This window comes from Chlorocebus sabaeus, chromosome 27 (genome assembly GCF_047675955.1).
Source record: "Chlorocebus sabaeus isolate Y175 chromosome 27, mChlSab1.0.hap1, whole genome shotgun sequence".
Lineage (NCBI taxonomy): Eukaryota > Metazoa > Chordata > Mammalia > Primates > Cercopithecidae > Chlorocebus > Chlorocebus sabaeus.
In genome coordinates, this window is record NC_132930.1 from 42,781,702 (window position 1) to 42,802,371 (window position 20,670).

The 20,670-nt window shown below is 47.1% G+C and overlaps 1 protein-coding gene across 3 annotated transcripts in view; it reads right to left on the reverse strand.

Moving 5' to 3' along the window:
• The window catches only part of CRMP1 (collapsin response mediator protein 1), a 71,188-nt gene that overhangs the window by 42,984 nt on the left and 7,534 nt on the right, over positions 1–20,670 (reverse strand). For all 3 annotated transcript variants that reach the window (XM_008017943.3, XM_008017944.3, XM_008017945.3), the window contains exon 2: positions 2,164–2,252. In XM_008017943.3, coding sequence (XP_008016134.1) covers positions 2,164–2,252 — 89 coding nt within the window. The remainder of the gene's footprint in view (positions 1–2,163; positions 2,253–20,670) is intronic.

The window sequence follows — 20,670 nt, forward strand, 5'->3', positions numbered from 1 at the left end:
ACAGGAGCATCCTCACCACCTGATGGCCAACATTCAGTTGTTTATGCTTTCCCTGAATTGGCGCTCCAGGACCTACTCCACAGGCCTGGTGCTGGGCCCCAGGGTGGGGGCCACGAGGCAAGGCCCTGGTCAAGGAGCAATGCAGTGTGATGAGGGCTGCAACAGACAGCAGCTCACGGGCTCTGGGGATGGAGGGATGCACCCCACACCATCTTGGGGTCAAGGAAGGCTTCCTGGAGGAGGAGTCGCATGAGTTGGGCCCACAAGGACAAACAAGAGATGAGGGGAAGGCAGAGGGGCAGGGAGAAAAGGCGTTCCAGGCAGGGGACTGATGGGTGCAAGGCTCTGAGGTGACAGCAGCCTGGCAAGTCCTGTGAGTCCCAAGTTTTCGTTATGGCCAGAAGAGCAAGCAAGGAATGAAGCCAGAGGAGGGGAGGCCCAAGCTGGACTTGAAATGGTCAAAGTTTAGGACTAGAATTGGGGGGTGAGCTAGGGGGAGGCAGGGAGGGCTCAACTGTTCTGGGTACCCCTCTTCGCTGGGTGATTTGCATATGTAGTCTCTTTCAATGCCCTTAATACTCCACAGCCCCTTTCCCCCAGCCTCCTCCTCCTCCTCCATCATCATCCCCAAAGCCCACACGGGCCCCAGGATGATTCTGTTAATGGTATCAATCCCTTTCTGCCTTCCCCTAGCTCCAATTCCCCTCTGCCTTTCCTTCTTGTGCCAACCACTCATGCTGGATCCTGAAACAGTGTCCTTCTCTCCTCTTCCAGATTTCAAGGGAAGAGGCTGAGCACCCAGCAAATCCAGGGTACAACTCACAGAAGGAGAACTGTACCGATCCTCACCCACCAGTAAAATGTTAAGGCCAGCTGGGCGCGGTGGCTCACACCTGTAATCCCAGCACTTTGGGAGGCTGAGGCAGGTGGATCACGAGATCAGGAGATTGAGACCATCTTGGCCAACATGGTGAAACCCCATCTCTACTAAAATACAAAAAATTAGCTGGGCATGGTGGTGCATGCCTGTAGTCCCAGCTACTCAGGAGGCTGAGGTAGGGGAGTCGACTGAACCCGGGGGGCGGAGGTTGTATGTAGTGAGCTGAGATTGCACCACTGCACTCCAGCCTGGGCAACAGAGTGAGACTCTGTCTCAAAAAAAAAAAAAAAAAAAAAAAAAAAAAAAAGAAAAGTGAAGGCCACCTACAGACCCCTGCCTGGCATTATGGACAGAATTTTGTCTCCCAAAATTCATGTTGAAGCCCCAGCCCACCCCCATGGGACTACCTTTGGAGACGGGGCCTTTAAGGAGGTGATTAAGGTTGAATGAGGCCACAAGAGTGGGGCCAGAATCCAACAGGACTGGTGTCCTTAGGAGAAGAGCCCCCAGGAGTGTGCACACACACAGAAAGGGCCCGAGGACAGCCAGAAGGTGGTGTCTGCAAGCCAAAGACAGAGGCCTCAGGAAGAACCAACCCTGATGGCCACTTGATCTGGGACTTCCAGCCTCCAGAACTGTGAGAAATAAACTGCAGCTATTAAACCACCCAGCCTGTGGCATTCTGTTCCGGCAGCCAGAGCTGGCTAAGACACCTGGGTTGTTGTAAGCAGGACTGAGGAGGGAGCCAATGAGAAGAAAGTAAAGGAAACTCCAGCCCCAGCGTCTATCTTTTCTTTAAGTGCCAAGGCCAGGCTTGGAAGCCACACATTCCTCCTTCCTCCCTGCTCCCCTCAACCCAATTCCAGAAACTGTGGGTAGGTGGAAGGAAGAGCTGTGAATTCAGTTGTCTCAGGGTGGAATCCGGGCCTTGACCCTAACTCACCCCATCATATGGGGCCAGGTACCCAGACTCATTGGCCTGCTGCCTCCAAAACCACAAAACAGGAAACATGTCTGCATTTTGCAGCTTTTGCATGAGCATTGCATGAGAGGAGCTGCCTCAGCTGTGTGGCAGGGAGCCTAGCCCAGGGGGGCACCTGAGAAATGCCAGCCCCTTGTCCACCCGCAGCATGTACCTCCCCCAACCTCTGTGAGGTCTCTATCCCTGAAACACAGGCACACAGCCCTGTCATTCTAGGGCAGAATGCCAGCCTTCCGTTCCATCTAAGGCCAGGCAGCCTGGCAACACAGGTTTCTTAAAAGGTCCGTTTTGATCAACGCACTTGATAAGTCCATCCTCCAGGTAGACGTCAGCATAAAGGGACTGGTCATCGTTGATGATCCGTCCACCTTTGATGAGGAGTCGGTCACTCTGCAAAGCAAGGCAAAGTATTAAGGATCCTTGGAGAAAAGCCAGGAGAAATTTTTTTCTTTTTAATTTCTAATATAAGAATTATCAAATATTTTCAAAAGTAAAGGCATTTAACTTCACCCATCCCAGATCCATCACCAGCTTCAATACTTCTCTATCCAACACTTCCCGTTCTCCTTTCACCTTTCTCCCCTCTCACTTTGTTTCGTTTTTGCTAAGATGTTTTAAAACAAAGCCCAAGCACTGTATCTTTCCATCTAGAAATACTTTATTAGATCTCTCTCACTGCTAACCCACTTCCCGTTTGCCCCGAGAAATGAGTGTGGGCAGCAAGGTGCACTTTTTTTTTTCTAAACAGGAAAGGGGTAAAGACTTTTTAAAGAAACAAAACCAGAATCCATTATCCCAACGAACCCAATTAATTTAATAACTTCCCTCTCAGTCAATAATCAGGCCCTGTTCAATGTTCCTTGATTGTCTCATGGATGTCTTTTTGTAGTTGGAAGGTTTGAATCAAGAGCCATACCAGGCCCCATAGCACACCTGCCTCATCATCTCGGCAGTCTGTCAGCATCTGCACTGGCCCCTCCTCCCTTTTGAATGTCATTCATTTGTTGAAGAAACTGGGTCATTTGTAGAACAGGGAGTTATCAAGGTATTATTAAATATGATAATGATCAACTGAGAGGCATTTTAAAAGATAGTGAAGAGACTAAAAACCCCACTTTCCCAGTATAACTCCCGGTTGACATTCTGATGTCTCCCCACCCTTTTTCCTCTGTTTTCTTCCCCACAGTGCACACATCCGCTCACTCATCCAAGCACCGATCAGCTACCAACTGATGCTCTGAGCGCCAGAGGGGACCAGGCATAGAGCTGGAATCTGCTTTCCGGGGTTGACAGATGGAGAGACAGATGTTTAGCAAGTCATGGGGTATGTGGGGTTGAAGAGGAGAAGAGTGGGGACCTGCCAAGCAAAGGGGCTGCCAACCTTATCTGGGGGGTTGGGCAGAGAAAGCGCAGACCCAGAAAATAAGTCTAAAAAACAGTCTATTTATATTTCCTATATCTACACTGTGTATGACTGTAGATAGATAAATAGATGTGTCATTAGAGGAAGGCGGATAAACACAGACACACACACAAACAGGACTGTATGAATATGTCTATGTAAATATTCATGTATTCAGATGATGTTCTCCAAAGGGCGTTTTCAATCCCCCAGCCTATCCTAAGGGCACAGACCTAGGCTTTCAACCCTCTTCTATTTGTCAATACCATTCCAGAATGGAACTCAGCCATAAACATGTTTATGCATAAACACAAACAAAGCTTCACCATATGGAGTGTTCCGGGCAGAGGGAATGATATGCAAGTCAGAAACCAGAATATTATGGGAACCAAAAAGAACACAATTCTGTCCTTCCTACATTTTACCATAATCACATCCCAACTTGCCGCACATTCTTCATGACTATGTATATATATACATATACATTTTTTTTTTTTTTTTTGAGACGGAGTCTTCCTCTGTCACCCAGGCTGGAGTGCAGTGGCACGATCTTGGAGACAGGGCCTTTGGCATGAACCTCCACCTCCTGGGTTCATGCCATTCTCCTGCCTCAACCTCCTGAGTAGCTGGGACTACAGGGACCTGCCACCATGCCCGGCTAATTTTTTGTAGTTTTAGTAGAGACGGGGTTTCATCGTGTTAGCCAGGATGGTCTCGATCTCCCGACCTCGTGATCTGCCTGCCTTGGCCACCCAAAGTGCTGGGATTAATTACAGGCGTGAGCCACCGCGCCTGGCCCCCCTTCATGACTATATTTTTAAAATAATCATAAAATATTCCATCTTAGGGATACATAATAAATTGTTTAATAATTCCCCCATTGTTGGTTACTGAAGTTATTTTCTGGTTTTTACAGTGATATGTATTGCTGCAAAAAACATTTTTGTGTATAAAACTCCTTCCTTAGTTTGAATGATTTGTTAGGCAAGGCTCTCAGAAGCTTAACTACTGGGGCAAACAACATAAACCTTATTTACAGCCCTTGATAAAGATGACCAAGCTCCTTTCCAAAAGGAGTGCTCCATTCTTGGCATGCAAACACTAAGCACTCTTTTTTATTATTAATGTTTGTTAATTTGTGTTCCTTTTCTTTTTTCTTTTCTTCAAGACAGAGTCTTGCTGTATCACCCAGGCTGGAGTAAAGTGGCATGATCATAGCTCACTGCGTCGGGAGGTGGAGCTTGCAGGAAGCCGAGATTGTGCCACTGCACTCCAGCGAGCGCAGAGCGAGACTCTGTCTCAAAAAAAAAAAAAAGTAAACTGACAAGAACAACCCACAGTAGGTGGTGCTCTGATAGCAGAGCCTCACTCAAGAACTTGGAGGCAAGTGGTGCATCTGGGAGGTGGTTCCAGGGACTGCAGGGAGGGTATCCTGTTCAATAAAGAGTGCATATTGACCTGGCTAGCACTGTGGGCAACCAGAGCTTGATCTTGCCAAGGCCATCTGAGGAAGTGCACAGAAGGCACTTCAGTGTTCCCCTGGACCAGGTCCCATGGTCTTTTTTTTTTTTTTTTTTTTTGAGACGGAGTCTCACTTTGTCGCCTAGGCTGGAGTGCAGTGGCCGGATCTCAGCTCACTGCAAGCTCCGCCTCCCGGGTTCACGCCATTCTCCTGCCTCAGCCTCCCGAGTAGCTGGGACTACAGGCGCCCGCCACCTCGCCCAGCTAGTTTTTTGTATTTTTTTTTTTTTTTAGTAGAGATGGGGTTTCACCGTGTTAGCCAGGATGGTCTCGATCTCCTGACCTCGTGATCTGCCCATCTCGGCCTCCCAAAGTGCTGGAATTACGCGCTTGAGCCACTGCACCCGGCCCAGGTCCCATGGTCTTATAGCATCCACCACAATGCCCTGTAAGCCCAGAGAAGAAGAGTTTAACCCAAACTAAGGAATCAGAAACACATCATGCAGTCAGCTGCTCAAAGCTTGCATCAGAATCATATTTCCCTCAGAGTGAAGGCCACGGGCAGCAAGACCCCAGTTCATCTGGAGTCCCAGGATCCTGGCAGTCTTCCTGCTCCTACTTCCTTTGGGCCCTGCTTGATATTACTTATCTGAGTGCTGTCCCCTCCACTTGCCTTGTTTGGGACAACACATGCCACCACCCCACCAGCTGACCCTACATCCCTTACCCGTTTTATGTATTCACAGTACTTACAGCACATCTGGCAGACTATGTATTTCTAGGTCTGTCTAAAATGTGACTTGCCGCCCCGGAATCACAGCTTTGGCGTGTTACCCCACCGGCTGTGCGGGACACAACTCCCCGGGGACGCATGACACAGGTGTTAGTGGGAACGGCACTGCCTGGAGTTTGCATAGTAAACTTGTCTTTACTAGACCGTGAGCTCCACGGAGGCAACGGACTTTGTTTTCTTCACTGCTGCCTCTCCGGCATCTTGGACACAGCCAGGCTGGCTGCCTGGGTGACTGAACTGATTCTTGACAGATGACTGGGTGAAGATGGAGAGAAAGATGTCACAGCTGGGAGTGGAGGAAAAGCAGTGTGAAAACGCACATCCTGTTCTTCAGCAGGAGGGTCTCTGGAGGAAGATGCTTCAAGGTAAGTTGCTCCTAGGCCCCACGACCTATCTGTATCCCTAAAAGAGATGTGTGCATCCCCAGGGAGGAAACTCAGAAGCCTCTTGACGCCATTCCAGGACCAACGGGAAAAAGAGGCCCGGGCTCTGCACATCCAGGAAGCACCCACAAGCTGGCGTGCATGTTTCCCCGGCTCCAGAACAGGAAACATAAGTCACCAGCAGCTGGTGCATGGCTTCCGGAACACGGCCACCCTGCAGGCACCCGTCTGCCTTGTCAATTTAATAGGGGGCTTTTCAGGCTCAGCCTGGAAGGTGGCATTTTAATGCACTGTGTGCCAGAAGATCGGCCCAACCTGCTATGCTCTTCCTAGAATCACATGGTGGAGCTCGTGTTCAAATCCACTCCCCCTCCCCAACTACCACCACCAGACACTGCAAGCAGGGGCGCCCAGGGCTCCAAGCCCTTAGTGTCTCTCAGGTGCTGGTCTACTTCCGAAAAAATAAGCCTATAGGAAGCCAAGTGCTGATTCAACCTCGTCATGTTCTTTCTTAAAATTAGTAGTTCCTTTGCCTCTTAAACAAGCATTTTCAAAGCCATGTGCTTCAGAACTCAAGCTCAGAGAGACTTTAGTAGGTACGGGCCCAGACAGGGGTTCCCCGGTGCCGTGAGTTTAGAAATCTCTAGGTTAAGGCTGGGTGCAGTGGCTCACGCCTGTAATCCCAGCACTTTGGGAGGCTGAGGCAGGCGGATCACAAGGTCAGGAGATCGAGATCGAGACCATCCTGCCTAACATGGTGAAACCCTATCTCTACTAAAAATACAAAAAAATAGCTGGGCGTGGTGGCGCATGCCTGTAGTCGCAGCTACTTGGGAGGCTGAGGCAGGAGAATGGCGTGAACCCAGGAGGCGGAGTTTGCAGTGAGCCGAGATCGTGCCACTGCACTCCGGCCTGGGTGACAGAGTGAGACTCCGCCTCCCCACCCCCACCAAAAAAATAAAGAAATCTGTGGGTTAAGCGGAAGCAATGATGTCTTTATGACAGAACTTTTCAGATCCTTGCCTCTGTTGATATTTGATATGGATATTCCAGAGGAGAACTGAGTTGATATCTTTTCCAAACTCAGGTCCCTTTGTGGTGTGGAAAATGTAAAGAGATACTTTCCCACAGAAGAGACTGTGGGAAACGGGCTTTGAAGGAGTTACGCGCTTTGTGGCCATGTGCACTGAACGGTCCGTGCAGAATGTTAGGTCTGATTCCACCTCGCATGGAAATGAGCTCCACAGACAGGTGTGACCTCCAAGTTCACACAACTAGTAAGGGTGCAGCCTAGACCCAAGGGTTCCTAATGGCCACTCCAGCATTCCAGCCACCAAGCCATGCTTCTGTCCCATGTCTAAACATTCTCAAACTCTAGAATCCATGACACCTCATAAAAAGATAAAACTTAGAATACCCCCCACAAGTTCTAAGATCAACGGGCCTTGCCTTCTATGGCTGCCTTTCTCATGCAGGAAATATGAGTGCACAGAACTGTATACCAAAAAATGTAAATGTTACATAATATATGTTTTTTAAATTAATAATACCAAATTCACACACTTAAAAAAAAAAAAAAAACCGGTGCTGTCTGTTGCCTCACGCACGATTACTGTGAGGGGAAAATAGCAGATATGAACAATGGTATGCTCTGCATAAAAATTATTATGTAAAAACTAGGCTGGATGCAGTGGTTCACACCTATAATCCCAGCACTTTGGGAGGCTGAGATGGGTGGATCACCTGAGGTTAGGAGTTTGAGACCAGCCTGGTCAACATGATGAAACCCCATCTCTACTAAAAATACAAAAATTACCCAGGCATGATGGCGGGCACCTGTAATCCCAGCTACTCAGGAGGCTGAGGCAGGAGAATTGCTTGAACCCAGGAGGCGGAGGTTGCAGTGAGCTGAGATCGCGCCTCTGCAGTCCAGCCTGGGCAACAGAGCGAGACTCCATCTCAAAAAAAAATTGTTATGTATAAACCTTGAAGAAATAAAGATTTCATGAAAAACTCAGCCAAAGTCTAACAGCTCAATTGATTAGCTCGGGCATGTCAGAGATGCCAGTTCGTTCCACAGCAACAACAGTGACCTAAAGCAAATCATGTTCTTGTGTCAGCACCGCTTAAAAGCAAAACGTCCACACTCAGACAGAGGTGGGTTTGAATCCTGACTCCACTTATTATCCATGTGGCTTACCAAGCCTCCGTTTCCTCATCTGTAAGATGGGGATACCAAGCCCAACTAATTTTTGCATTTTTAGTAGAGACAAGGTTTCACCATTATTGGCCAGGCTGGTCTCAAACTCCTAACCTCAGGTGATCCACCCACCTTGGCCTCCCAAAGGCTCCTCTGGGCTCTGCGTCCTAGGTGTGTATTTGAAGTGCTTCCTGAGCCCAGGTCTGGCAGGTGAACAGCTCATTGTTCATTCTCTGTCCTTTTCTGTGGCTAGAACTCCACACTATAAATCATTGTTTAAGGATGGGTGTAAGCAACTTAAATGCAGCTTGTGTCCTCAAGGGGTGCTCAGGGCAGTGAGGGAGGCTGAATCAACAGCTGGCCTTTGCCCCCAGTGCAGGAAATGCAGAGGGCTACAGAGCACGGAGGCAGCCTCTACATCAACCCTGCTAAGGGTCAAAGCATTTCCTCTGAGCTTGGAGGCTGAGTAGGTATTAGCCACACAGCAAAGGCAAAAAGGGATCCCGAGAGAGGGAAGCACGCGGTGTATTAGTCCGTCCTCACAATGCCATAAGGAAATGCCTGAGACTGGGTAATTTATAAAGAAAAGAAAAGATAATTGGCTCATGGTTCTGCAGGCTGTACAGGAAGCATGATGCTGGCATCTGCTCGGCTTCTGGGGAGGCCTCAGGAAACTTACAATCATGGCGGAAGGCAAAGTGGGGGGTGGGGGGTGAGCACCTCACATGGCCGAGCAGGAAGAAGAGTGAGACTGGGGAGGTGCCACACTTTTAAATAACAAGATCTTCTGAGAACTCATTCACTATCACGAGAACAGCACCAAAGGGGGAAATCCACCCCAACAATTCAATCACCTCCCTCCAGACCCCACCTCCAATACTGTGCACTACAATTCAACCTGAGATTTGGGTGGGGACACAGATCCAGACCATATTCCATGGGGAAAGACACAGAGGTCAGAAGCAGCCTGGCGTGCCTGGGGGTCTGTAAGTGGTTTCCTTTGGCTGAAGGGTGACCTCAAAGCGGGGAATGTGGAAAGGATTGCAGAAGCCAGATCTCAGGGATCCCAGTGCCATGTGTACAGGGGAGTCTGGGCTCCGTAGTGAAGGTCATGGAGGGGTTTTCATCGGGGAGGAACCAGAACATAGAAACGTTTCCAAGCTAAGACATCTCATGAGCGCTGGGTGGAAATGGGAGAAGTGGGAGAAATTGTCTTTATCTTCTCCTCAAAGTTGGGATTCCTCAGTAAGAATATGTGGCAGCCAAGTTTGCAACAGGTATCAAAGGCCTTAACAATGTTCATGTCCTTTGACCCATAAATTTAGTGCTGGGAATTCGTCCTCCAGAAAATGTCCAAAACAGGGTCAAACAATGACACACAAAGATGTGATCCACAATTAATTACAATGGCATAACCATGCCAGTAATGAGGTATCATTCAGCTACTACAGCTACTAAAGTATTTTCCAGAAGTTTTAAGCACGAACAAAAGTGCTAGATAATAAAATGTAAGGAGAAAAAGCAAACTACAAAATTCTCTGTTAGGAATGCAAAAGGAAGTGGATCTGGAGTAATTGGCTTCCCCTATGAAGACTTTGGGGTCCACCCCCATGATCTAATCACCAGTATAATGCACAGCCCTCTCCCAGTGCACAGCCCTCCCCCAATGTGCCCATCTCTCATTGAGGTGGACACCCCTTCATGGCCAGGGGAGTTCTGCGTATTTCATCTCTATATCCTCAGGAACCAGCCAGGAACCTTACACAGTATTTAGCAGATGTTTGCTAGGCAGGAGGGGAAGAAGGAGGCAATAGACAAGAGGCAAGGGAAGGAGAAAGTAAAAAGAGAAAGTTTGAAAAGACAGAGGGAGTGCAAAGGAGAGAAAAGGAAGATGAGATTAATAAAAAAGGATAAAGAGGAAATGAAAGATGGAAGGAGGAGGAAAGAAAGGAGAGAACAGAGAAACAAAGGGAGAAAAGCATAGATGGACATATAATAAATCTCTCTTTTCTGCTTTTCAAATTCCTGAAAACCTAACCCCACTGGCTGGGAGAGAAGTCTGGCAAGTGCAAAGCCTGCACACTACAGATGATGCAGGAAGGCATCCTCGTGAAGACTCTACCAAAACCCTGCCGGGCTGCAGCCGTGTTTCTACTGCCAAATAGCTCATGAGTCAGAGGGGCAGCCAGGCAGGAGAAAGGGATTCTTCTCCAAACCTACTGTTATCTCCCATCCAGCCCCCACTGGGAGGAGAGAGCTGACAGTGGCAGGACGCTTTTGTTCTTTTCACAAACATTAAGCATTAGGTTGAGCTCTGCTTACAAAAACTAGCCTTTAAAGCTTCAGGCATTTTTATCCATAGAACAAAAAAACAAACAGCAGCAACCGCAGTCAGCCTCAGCTCAGAGGGGAGGTTCTGGATGACAGCGAATTTTCTGCATCACTGTCTATTCCTGAGTGAGGCATTAAACCTCCACGGGTTCTGTTCTCCCTCCTGCAGAGTGGGAATAAATCTGTCACCTCCACCATGAAGGTGGCTGTCAGAAGGCATACAAAATCTATTAAGGTCTAGAATTTAGGAAAAAAAAGAGATGGGATGCTATTCTTATCCAATCAGTCTTTATCCAAAAATCACTGGTTTAGCAACCTTGGCTATCTGGAAAATAGCAGAGAACCAAAGCTGTTATTACAGTGACAGAGAAAAGACTGTGGCTATGTCATCAAGGAGGGGAAAATTGAGCTGAGTTCCAAAATATAAATAGGAGTTCAGAAATCTGGAAAACTTGGGAGAGGAGAAGGGAAACATCCCAGCCAAATAAACATTAGATACAGAGACACCGTCTTCTGAAAGTTCCAGGTACTGTGGGTAGGTGAGGAACAGGTGGGGATTGGTGCTGTCCGTGGTCCTGAATTGACACTGGGCACAGAGACCGTGAGTTTTCTCCAAACCCTGATGCTGAAGACCCCTCAGCCCCCTGCCGCATCCAACCTTGTAGTTTCTTACTGCTTTTCTTTCTCAGCTTCTTAAAGAAGTCTTGTTTCAAAAATTCTTCTTTTGGCCTTGCAGAGTCAAAATAATCATGATTTATGTTTCCAAGTGGACATAGCTGGCTTCAAGTACTTCTCGGTGTTGGTAAATAAAGACCTGCCACTACTTCCAATACTTTAATTCTTCCACCCCAGGAAGTTGGGGTGAGGGCAAGCAGCTCCCATGGCCCCCACGTGCTCCACTAGGGCAGTCACTGGAATCATGAACAGGCAGGTGTCAACACAGGGTCTCGGAGGCCACACAAATTCAGATGAGGTTGCCTGATTCCTCAGTGGGAAGGGCAGGAAAACTCAGGGTAACTAAAAGACCAGTCTCTTATGGAAAGATGAGGAAACCCTTTCTTTCCAAAGAGCAAGCAGGGAAATGAGCCTCAAAAAGATCAAGGGAGCCCATTTTGTAGAAATGTGCTTATCCAAGCATTGAATGCAGGGGGAACCGCTTTCTTTTAGAACAAAGGAAATGTCAAGGTGGGTTTTGAAAGTTTTTAGTCCTTTAAAAACCACATACTCATGACATTGAGGCTGACATTCGCAATTCAAAACTTCAAGATGATCGGTAGGCATACTCCCCTGCCACCCCCCACCCCCTGCCAAAAACTGACAGCATGACACCATGGCCCAGCTGGTCCTCAAAACGCCCTGGAATTGCCTGCTACAAATTCCCATCAGGGCTTTTATCAAGATATTCATTCACCAGATCTAGATTACAAGCCAGGAATTGATATTATTAACAAACATCCCCAGAAAATTTCAACACAGACCCTCTGTGGCAAGTCCTCACCCAAAGTGGGTGCAGTGCAGCCCCCTGTCCCGCTGACAGTGGGTGTGCTGCTCATGTGACCTGCTTTGGCTGGGGGTGCACCAGTCCGAGCACAAGCTTTAAGGGGCAGGTGGGTTCAGCTCTCCCTGACAGTCCACTGCCCCGCCATGAAAACCACAGGACCCAAGGAATGGCAGCCCCAAAATGACAGGATATGAGGAGCACACCTGACCCCAACAGAAGACTGAAGACAAATCAAGCTGAGCCCTGCTAAGCACCTACCACGCACAAACTCAATGCCATAAATAAATATTTGTTGCTGTAAGGCACAGGGTCTAGGGGGATGCTTGTTAGGCAGCATCATTGCATCAAAGCAAATTAATACATCCGAAAGGTTCTGTGCTGGGAGTCACAGGGGTTGCTGCATGAGAGGTTTTATAGCTCAAATACGTCAAACTTCCATGGCTTGGTCCCTACCTTGAATAACCAGAGCCTTCCTCTTCAGCAAGCTCCCCGCTCTGGCCTCCCTGAAACAGCAAATGCTGCCATCCCATTCAGCTGCACACTCATATTTATTCACAGAAACCATCCATTTGCCTTTGATTTTGCCTCCGGGGACAGCCTGTCAGCCAGTGGCCCTTTGCCACACTATCCAGGCATGCAACCCACGAAGTGGCAACTGGTATAAGCCTGAATCTAATTAACACACATTCGTTCCCCCTCTCATGGAGAGGGGACAGTGTGGCTTTCCCCGCTTCATGAATGGAGACACAGGTGGTCCCCATGGGCTGCTTATGCCTGTTTCCATGACAACTGCAGTTATAAGCGCACAATTTCAGGTCCCATTGTACCAGCAGACTTTCAGGGAGCACTCCCTGATGGACTGAATATCTGATTTTAAAACAGCACTCCTCTGTCACAACCCCAAGAGTGGGCCTGCACGCTGCATGGGGAAAGATGATGCTAGCTGCATGTGTGATCGGTGACTTGACCCGTTTCTCTGTGTTCTGGTCTGTGCTTCTTGCTCTATAGAAAGAAATCTGGATAGAACTCCTTTGCCTTAAGAAGTGCACATTCCTTGAACTCATATTAAGGATCAGTTCTGCATTACATGGGTTTTCATTTTTAATTCTTAAATCACCTTAAAAGTGGGAATACGTATGACAAGTGAGGAAACTCAGAAGTAATTTGCTCAAGGTCACACAGCCAAAAGATGGAACAGCAGCTAGGATTTGAACCGAATTCCACCTGGCACCTATATAGAGACCACCCCATTGCCTCTCGGTGATGAGACTAGTACAGTGTTCTCTTCAGTGTACCTAGTTGATGCATCTGAGCCTCATTTCCCCCCTCTGTAAAACAGGGACAGGCAGCAATAGACTACACTTATCTGTTCAGTGTTTATCAAGTACATACTCCAGGCCTGGCACCTCACCTGCCCTCTTGACACGATTATTGTGAATGTGGTCAAAAGTGGTTAAGGCAGATTAAAGGCTTCTGAAAACTGCAAAAGGCTTTCTAGGGGAAAGACATTACATGCAGAGACCTATCACCTAATAAACATTGCCAATGCCTCCTGGGAGCCAGGTACTTATATTTACTCTCTCACTGCATGCTCGTTTAACAGAGGCAATGTTTGGACATCAATGCAGAGGTCAGACTGCACCTAACGACATGGGTGCAGAGGGCAGACTACCTAGGCTCTTATGTGGCCCCACACCTCCAAACTGTGTCACATGGGTTAGTTCACCTCTCTGTGCTTCTGTTTCCCATCAAATGCAGAGGAAAATTTTGAATGTGAAACGAATTAACTCATGGATAGCACTTCACACAGTGCCTTATTTTTTTTTAATCCTTGCAATGTGGGGTAGCAGATCTCATTAAAATGCTCAGTTCCATTTTCAGCTTCTGTCTAATCTGTCCCACCCCAAGCCTAACTCTTTTTTAGATCTTGTTGCATCTACTCTGGAACTGTTCTGATACCTACCTGCTGACTTTCACCTCCCAGTGCACTTGCCCCATCTCCCTGCCACATATCTTGTCCGCTCCATATGACAGGCAGAGTGACCTTTCTGAAATGCAAATCCAACCGTGCGTCACCTGTCCTCAAAATCCTTCACCAGCTTGTCCTCATCTGTAGGACAAAGCACACCTCCTAGGCTCTTCCTGGCCTGAGCCCTGCCCTTTCTTGGCCGCGCCCCACCACATCTATCTATGCACACCACACTCTGCCTCCCTAACTGCACCTTCACAACCTGTACCTTCGTCTATGGCCTCCCTGAAGCATGGATCTCTGGCCACATCTGCTCTGCTCATTGCTTTCCAACTCCTTAGTCACAGGCAGTGTCTTGAGTCCAGGATCACGAGGTCACTCCTTGGAGTTCCCACAACATGAGGCTTGCATCTCTGGTCAGCATTGGTTCATGACACTCATTTTCCAGCTCATTTTAATGTATCTTATTTCCCCCATGAGACTGAAATCCTTGGCATCGGAGACGGCAGCTTATTCCCACATAGCTTCTTAGCAGGGTGATCTTTGGCAAGATACTTAATCTCTGTTGGCTTCAGTTTCCTCATCTATAAATGGAACCCATCAAAATACCTACCTCACAAGATTACTTGAAATAATATGTAAAAGCACCCAATACACTAAACACTGGCCTATGAAGTCTAACATTCTGTGCCAAATGCTCATGCATTTGAGGACTCAGGAAAAAGCTTTGATTGCTTTTATCAGCTTCCCAGAGGAGCTGATGGCCTTAGAAAGCCTTTAAACTAGTTTAAGAGGTCCCCAGTAATTAAAGTTTTATTAGGATTGCTTTTTATTCTGCACATTCAGAAATAAAATATAGCAAAAAAGAAATGAGATGAAAGGAAAGGAAAATGAAAGAAGGTAAAGGAAAACCTAACACCGTATGCAGAAATCGTGCTAGAGGAGGAATAAAGAACTGGAGTGGTGTTGGAAAAGAGAAGGTCCTAAGTAATGGAGAAACATCTTCCAGTGCCTCTAGGAATAGCAGTGTGGAAGAAGAAATTTGGGAAGATTCTGAGAACAAAAGTAGGGCACAAGGCAGAATCCCACTCTACATAAAGAAGAGCTTTCCAACAACAGAGCTGTACAAGAGTAAAGCAGGTTGCCATGTAAAGTGGTAATCTCCCTGTCATTGGAGGTATGCAAAGAGAGCATATTGGGAATTTCTGCACTGAAGGGAGAATGGTGGGGGCAGGGGAGAAGCAATAGACAGACAATTTTTCTTCCTCCTTAATTGTACAACACAAAATTTTACATAATTTAGAAGTTTCATTCAACCTTGAGGTTACAGAAATCAAACATTTGCTGAGATGTTATTAGACCTTAAGCCCTAAGGGTTTATGGATATGGTATGATTAAAAAATACATGGCAACATAATTTGGGGGCAGGTTCAAAATTTCCTCAAATAGCCACCTTTTTTCTGTATGCAATTCTGCATCAGATCCAATGAGTCTTCCCATGGAATTGACTCCAAGTTCCAACACCAGGTCATTATTCAGTCAAGGCCCTGGGGAGAGGCGAAGATGTGCAATGTGATGATCCCGCTTGTGTATAAAAACTACCTTTTGCAAAAGCTTCCTATTCCATGTGAAATGCAGTGAAGCCCATTAATAAACCAGATCTGCCCTCTCCCCATTGTCGAAGCACCACTTCAGAGGCCTCTACACCTTTTCTCTCTGAGCTCCAAACTCCTCATGCCACCTTCTCCTTCTGCGTAGTAACTACCTTCAGGTTAAATCCACAGGTAGGGCCTTGTTAAGGAAGACTAAACGCAGTCCTGGCTGAAACCTCATTCCGCAAGGAAGGCCACAATGTTGGACCCATTCACTCACTCACACAGTGTGGCATCCCCACTGTGAATCCCCAGTCTTCCTGAAGGGCTCCTGAGGAGAATCAGACAATTTCCCAGTCTTCCAAGTATCCATGGTCAAGTGGAGCAGATAGGCATGAGCAACAAGCCAAAGTTACTGGAATCAAAGTGCTCGCCACCCCCAGCCCAGGAGGAAGGATCCTCTATGGATAATGGGTACAGCTGATACAAAGGCAGAGGGCCACACATGGTGTGCCAGGTCAAGGAGAATGCTCTGGATGCCTGGGACACAGGCCCAGCGAAGGAGTGAGGAACTGCAACCTCATATAGCCACAAACGTTGCTTTCTTCCTTTTAGCTGCTTGCTCTTGTTTTCTAGACCAACTTCTCTATGAAGCATCCAAGATCCCACTCCACTTCCCAAACTACCAACACCAACTCAGAGTTGTTTCTTCTCAGAGCAAAGCTATGATTTGGTCATTACAGCTCTCTAGGGCAATGGTTCTCAACCTTACTGTATTCAGGACATACTTTCAAATCATATAAAATTTTGCAGCATTCTTGAAGGATTAAAGATCTAAAACTACACCAAGTATGTCTCCAACCATCCCCATGCCCTCCCACTACCGTGTGACTGTGGCTGTCTTACAGGTCTATAGTAGCTGTGATTACACTTGGTTACTGTTCAGCACCATGGTGCTGTCCACTGCCCTGACCATGTTCTTTTATATGCCCTCAGGGCAAAGTCCTCTGGTGTCCCTCTTCCATGGCAAGAGCTGACTTTTACTTACAGCAAATTAGACTCTATTCAACATCTCTCTGCTTGTAAATACTCAGGGCTCCACCTGCGAGATGCTACAATAATTCATAAACTTGGTTGTAGTAAACATAAATTTTAAATGCTGATCAAAATTTAGCAGTACATCTGCAGAGAATTTTTTTCAGTACACCACTGTGCTCACAGCACATAGGCTGAGAACCACTGGGTGTTGAAATAGCTTGCATTTTTCTGTCTTCTACCAATACCTTTTGTACATGGGCCCCTAATTTCTATCTCTGTCCCCTGCCTCTCACCCTCATTCCAATCTATTCCTTATTGTCCACTGAGACACCTCAATTTGGAGCTTGCTCCCAAATCCAGTTCAACCTAAGAACCAATGGTGGGATTTTTCTCCCAACCCAGTCCCTGTGCTTCCTGACCACCTCATCATCAGCTTCCACAGGTATGTATTAGCATCTTTCACATGTCAGGTCTTTCACATTTAATCCTCACATCTCCTCCAGAAAGACTGACTTTGTGCTTCTCTCCCACTGATTTAGAGCTTGATCATACAACTTGCTTTGGCCAGTACACTATCGGCAGATGTGAAATATGCTATATTTGAGTAGAAGTTCTTAAAGATATTTCAGGTTGCTGCCAATCTCTTGTGCTTTTCTCCTCCTTCAGCCTGGGTCTCAAAGTGAGGAGATGCACAGAGCAGACTCACTACCCACCAGTAAACAGGGCAAAGTTCCAGCCAACCCACAGCCCTCATGTAGCATGAGCAAAAAATAAGCATATATTGTTGAGACCTTAGGCTGTGTGCTATGGAGCAAAGCCAATACACCATCCCACAGTAATAATAATAAGAGCTAACCCACATTGCATTTACTATGTGCAGGCAGTATTTTAAGCATCTTACACATATTAGGTCATTTAATTCTATGGGGAAAAAATCTTAGGAAATATCATTCTGATTTCCAAACATAAATCTGTACGGAGAAAATTGATGCATAGAAAGAATAAGTGACTTGTCCCAATTACACAGCTAGTAAGTAAAACAGCCAGGATTCAAAGCCAGATAGTCTGAGTTCAGAATCCACATTCCTACAAGCTGCTTTCATAGTAACAGCCTCTTATCTCAAGAACTTCCAGTGTCTTCCTATTAACCACAGAAGATCAGAGTGGCCTAGAACTTGGAACTGAGTTATCTAATCCAACCTCTCCCTGTCAAGAAAAGGAATCTGAGGCCCAAGGAGAGAAAGTGACTTGGTCAACATCAAATAACCCATTCATATCTGAGACACACTTAGAACCCACATCTTATTTCCATCCCCTTGGGTGCATTCTGCCTGATTTCCAAAACTTTATAGAATCTCCCCATAGCCCCACCCATTCACATGTATTTCCGGTTCCGCATCCTCTGATTCAGTTGTGTGAAATATTCCACCCACCTTGCATGCCCTTCCCTTCCCTCCACCAATCAAGTCCCTTAACACCTGGCTGATGTCATCCTCCAAACCCCAAGAAGCCACCTCTCATTCCTTCTGCCAGGGCTGAATCATCTCTTCTCTGAATTCCTCTGACACCTGTGCCCTATTCCACAGCCTGCCTCCCTCCCTCCCTCCCTCCCTTCCTCCTTCTCTCCCTCCCTTCCTTCCTTTCTATCTTTCTCTTTCTTTCTTCTTCTTTTCCTTTTTTCTTTTGAGAGAGTCTTGTTCTGTCACCCAGGCTGGAGTGCAGTGGCATGATCTCAGCTCACTGCAACCTCTGCCTCCCAGGTTCAAGCAATTCTCCTGCCTCAGCCTCCCGAGTAGCTGGGATTACAGGTGCTCACCACCATGCCCAGCTAATTTTTGTATTTTTAGTAGAGACAGCGTTTCACCATGTTGGCCAGGCTGGTCTCAAACTCTTGACCTTAAGTGATCTGCCCACCTTGGCCTCCCAAAGTGCTGGGATTACAGGCACCCTTTAGTCTTTCTTAAGTTGTTTTATATGCATGCACTTTGTTACTTAGATGGCAAGATCATTAAAATCAGGGACACACACACATGCTTTCTCACCATACCTGCTAGTTAGCTACCATTCTGAATTTTCATTTCCTCAAAGACACAGCCTGAGTTTTCAGAACGGAGCTATCACCTGTTAAACATTTACTATGTGCCATGCACACTCATGTACGTTGTATTGTGTGTGCTCCATGTATTCAGTCTTGGCCATGTTCATTAGAATAAATGGGCATTCAGCGTTAATGTGGCATAGTTATGTCACTTTCACTTTTATATCCCCTCTGAGACATTTTTAAGAACTTGATTTAAACAAAATAATGTTTTCCCTAAAAATGGTCCACCTCTCCCTCTCTGATCATGACCTTGACATCATGAAGGGTGTTTGCTTCTCTGCCCTGGATGACAGATGCTCAGAGTCAGTAGTGGATGACTAATCATGGCCACTCCAGTGTCCTCATCACTGGCACATTTGTTCTGTCCTTCCTTGATCCTCAGTCCTGCTATTCGACTTCCATCTGATTTCACCATAGGCATGACAGATCACTGTGGACATCTCAAATCCTTTGTGCAAAAAGGCAGGGAATAAACTGGGTATCTATAGATAGCTGAATGTCACCCTTGAGAAAAAGCATAATAGGCTTCACACGTTTTTTGTGTCCTCGCAAATTAGAGCAACTATTCAGCCTGATGTGATTTTTACTTGATCTTTCTTTCCTGGTCATCTTCACTGTTTGATCAAACACACACACACACCCCCCCACACAAACACATTTACACACCAAAGGTATACACTTACATTTACATACAGATACACACTGGCGCACACACACACACACACACACACACAGAGGCAGTGGCTTTCCTAGCATGCAGACCAGCCCATCTACCCTCCCTGCTTGAACGTAAGCTCTCCTTCCTCCACTGGCCAATGAAGAACGTTTACAAGCCTCTGAATCTCTCTGAGCCTCAGTTTACTCTTTGGAAAAGAGGGGTGATCTACCTAGGCTGCCTTTCTCACAGTAAGATGCATAGAACTAGGTGAGAGGTAATGGCAATTGTGCCGAATGCTTGGGCTAGAGCAAAAACACATGGGATCGGTACTCATGAAGCTTCATTTTTAACAATACTCTGTAATCATTATGGTGGACACTCCTTGCTCCTCTCACAGCTGAGCAGGCCTCCCCTCTTCCGTGGCTCTATTAACAGACAACAGCTTCTGCAGGGCTAGGAAGCCATGTGCCTTTGTTTGCTCAGAGCCACACCCAGGATGCTCTACTCACTGCAGTGGGCACAAGAAGCCGCTTCAGCTAAGTTAATCCCCAACTGTGCCATTCATTAAAAGAAAAAAAAAAAAAAAAGCCACGCATGAAAGAGAGCTTTATAAATATTTCAAACAGTCCTTGGGGGCAGGAGCTAAGTATTTCCGCTTTTTCGCTCTTCCATCTCTAACCGGCTACTATATTATCTCAGAAAAAGGCTGAGATGGAAAAAAGAGGAAGAAATCACCATCATCATCAACATGAGCAGAACGATCAGCCTCCTTGCCTTTGCCCGTGCTGTGCCCCTGCCTGTGATGCCCCTTCACCTCCCCCACTCTAGTTCCCACCTCTCCAGTCTCTGAACTCATTGGCAGAGCTACACCCTTATCCCCACTGTGCAGATGAGATAGCTGAGGCTCAGAGGGGCACAGGATGGTTCAGCAACAAGCAGGTGGGGACCTGGGGATGAAGCTGAGAGCTATGCCTGCTACCCCAGCACTTCTTCCCATGAACCACACTTGATCCTTTCTAAGCCCCCAGGCCTCTCCACAGGCCACACACCCTCGCTATCAGAAACATCTCATCTGCCTTCACGATTTGATCTAACTACGCAGAGGTTGCCCTGGGAAGCAGAGGGTGTGCTCTCCCAATGCCGTCTTTCCTTCAGTTTCTCCAGCACACCAACTCCTTTGCCTCTGGGGCCCCACGGGCTACACGAAGAACCCCTCCCTCCTCCTGTGCCCTCTGCCTCCCCTAGGACCAGGCTGAGTGTCCCTGCTGGGGCCTCCTTTGCCCCTCCGTGTGATACCCTTAACACTTCACTACCATTTCAGGCTGAAATATCAGCCTTGGCTAAGCTCTAGAAGGACCAGGGCAAACCCGTTCATCTCC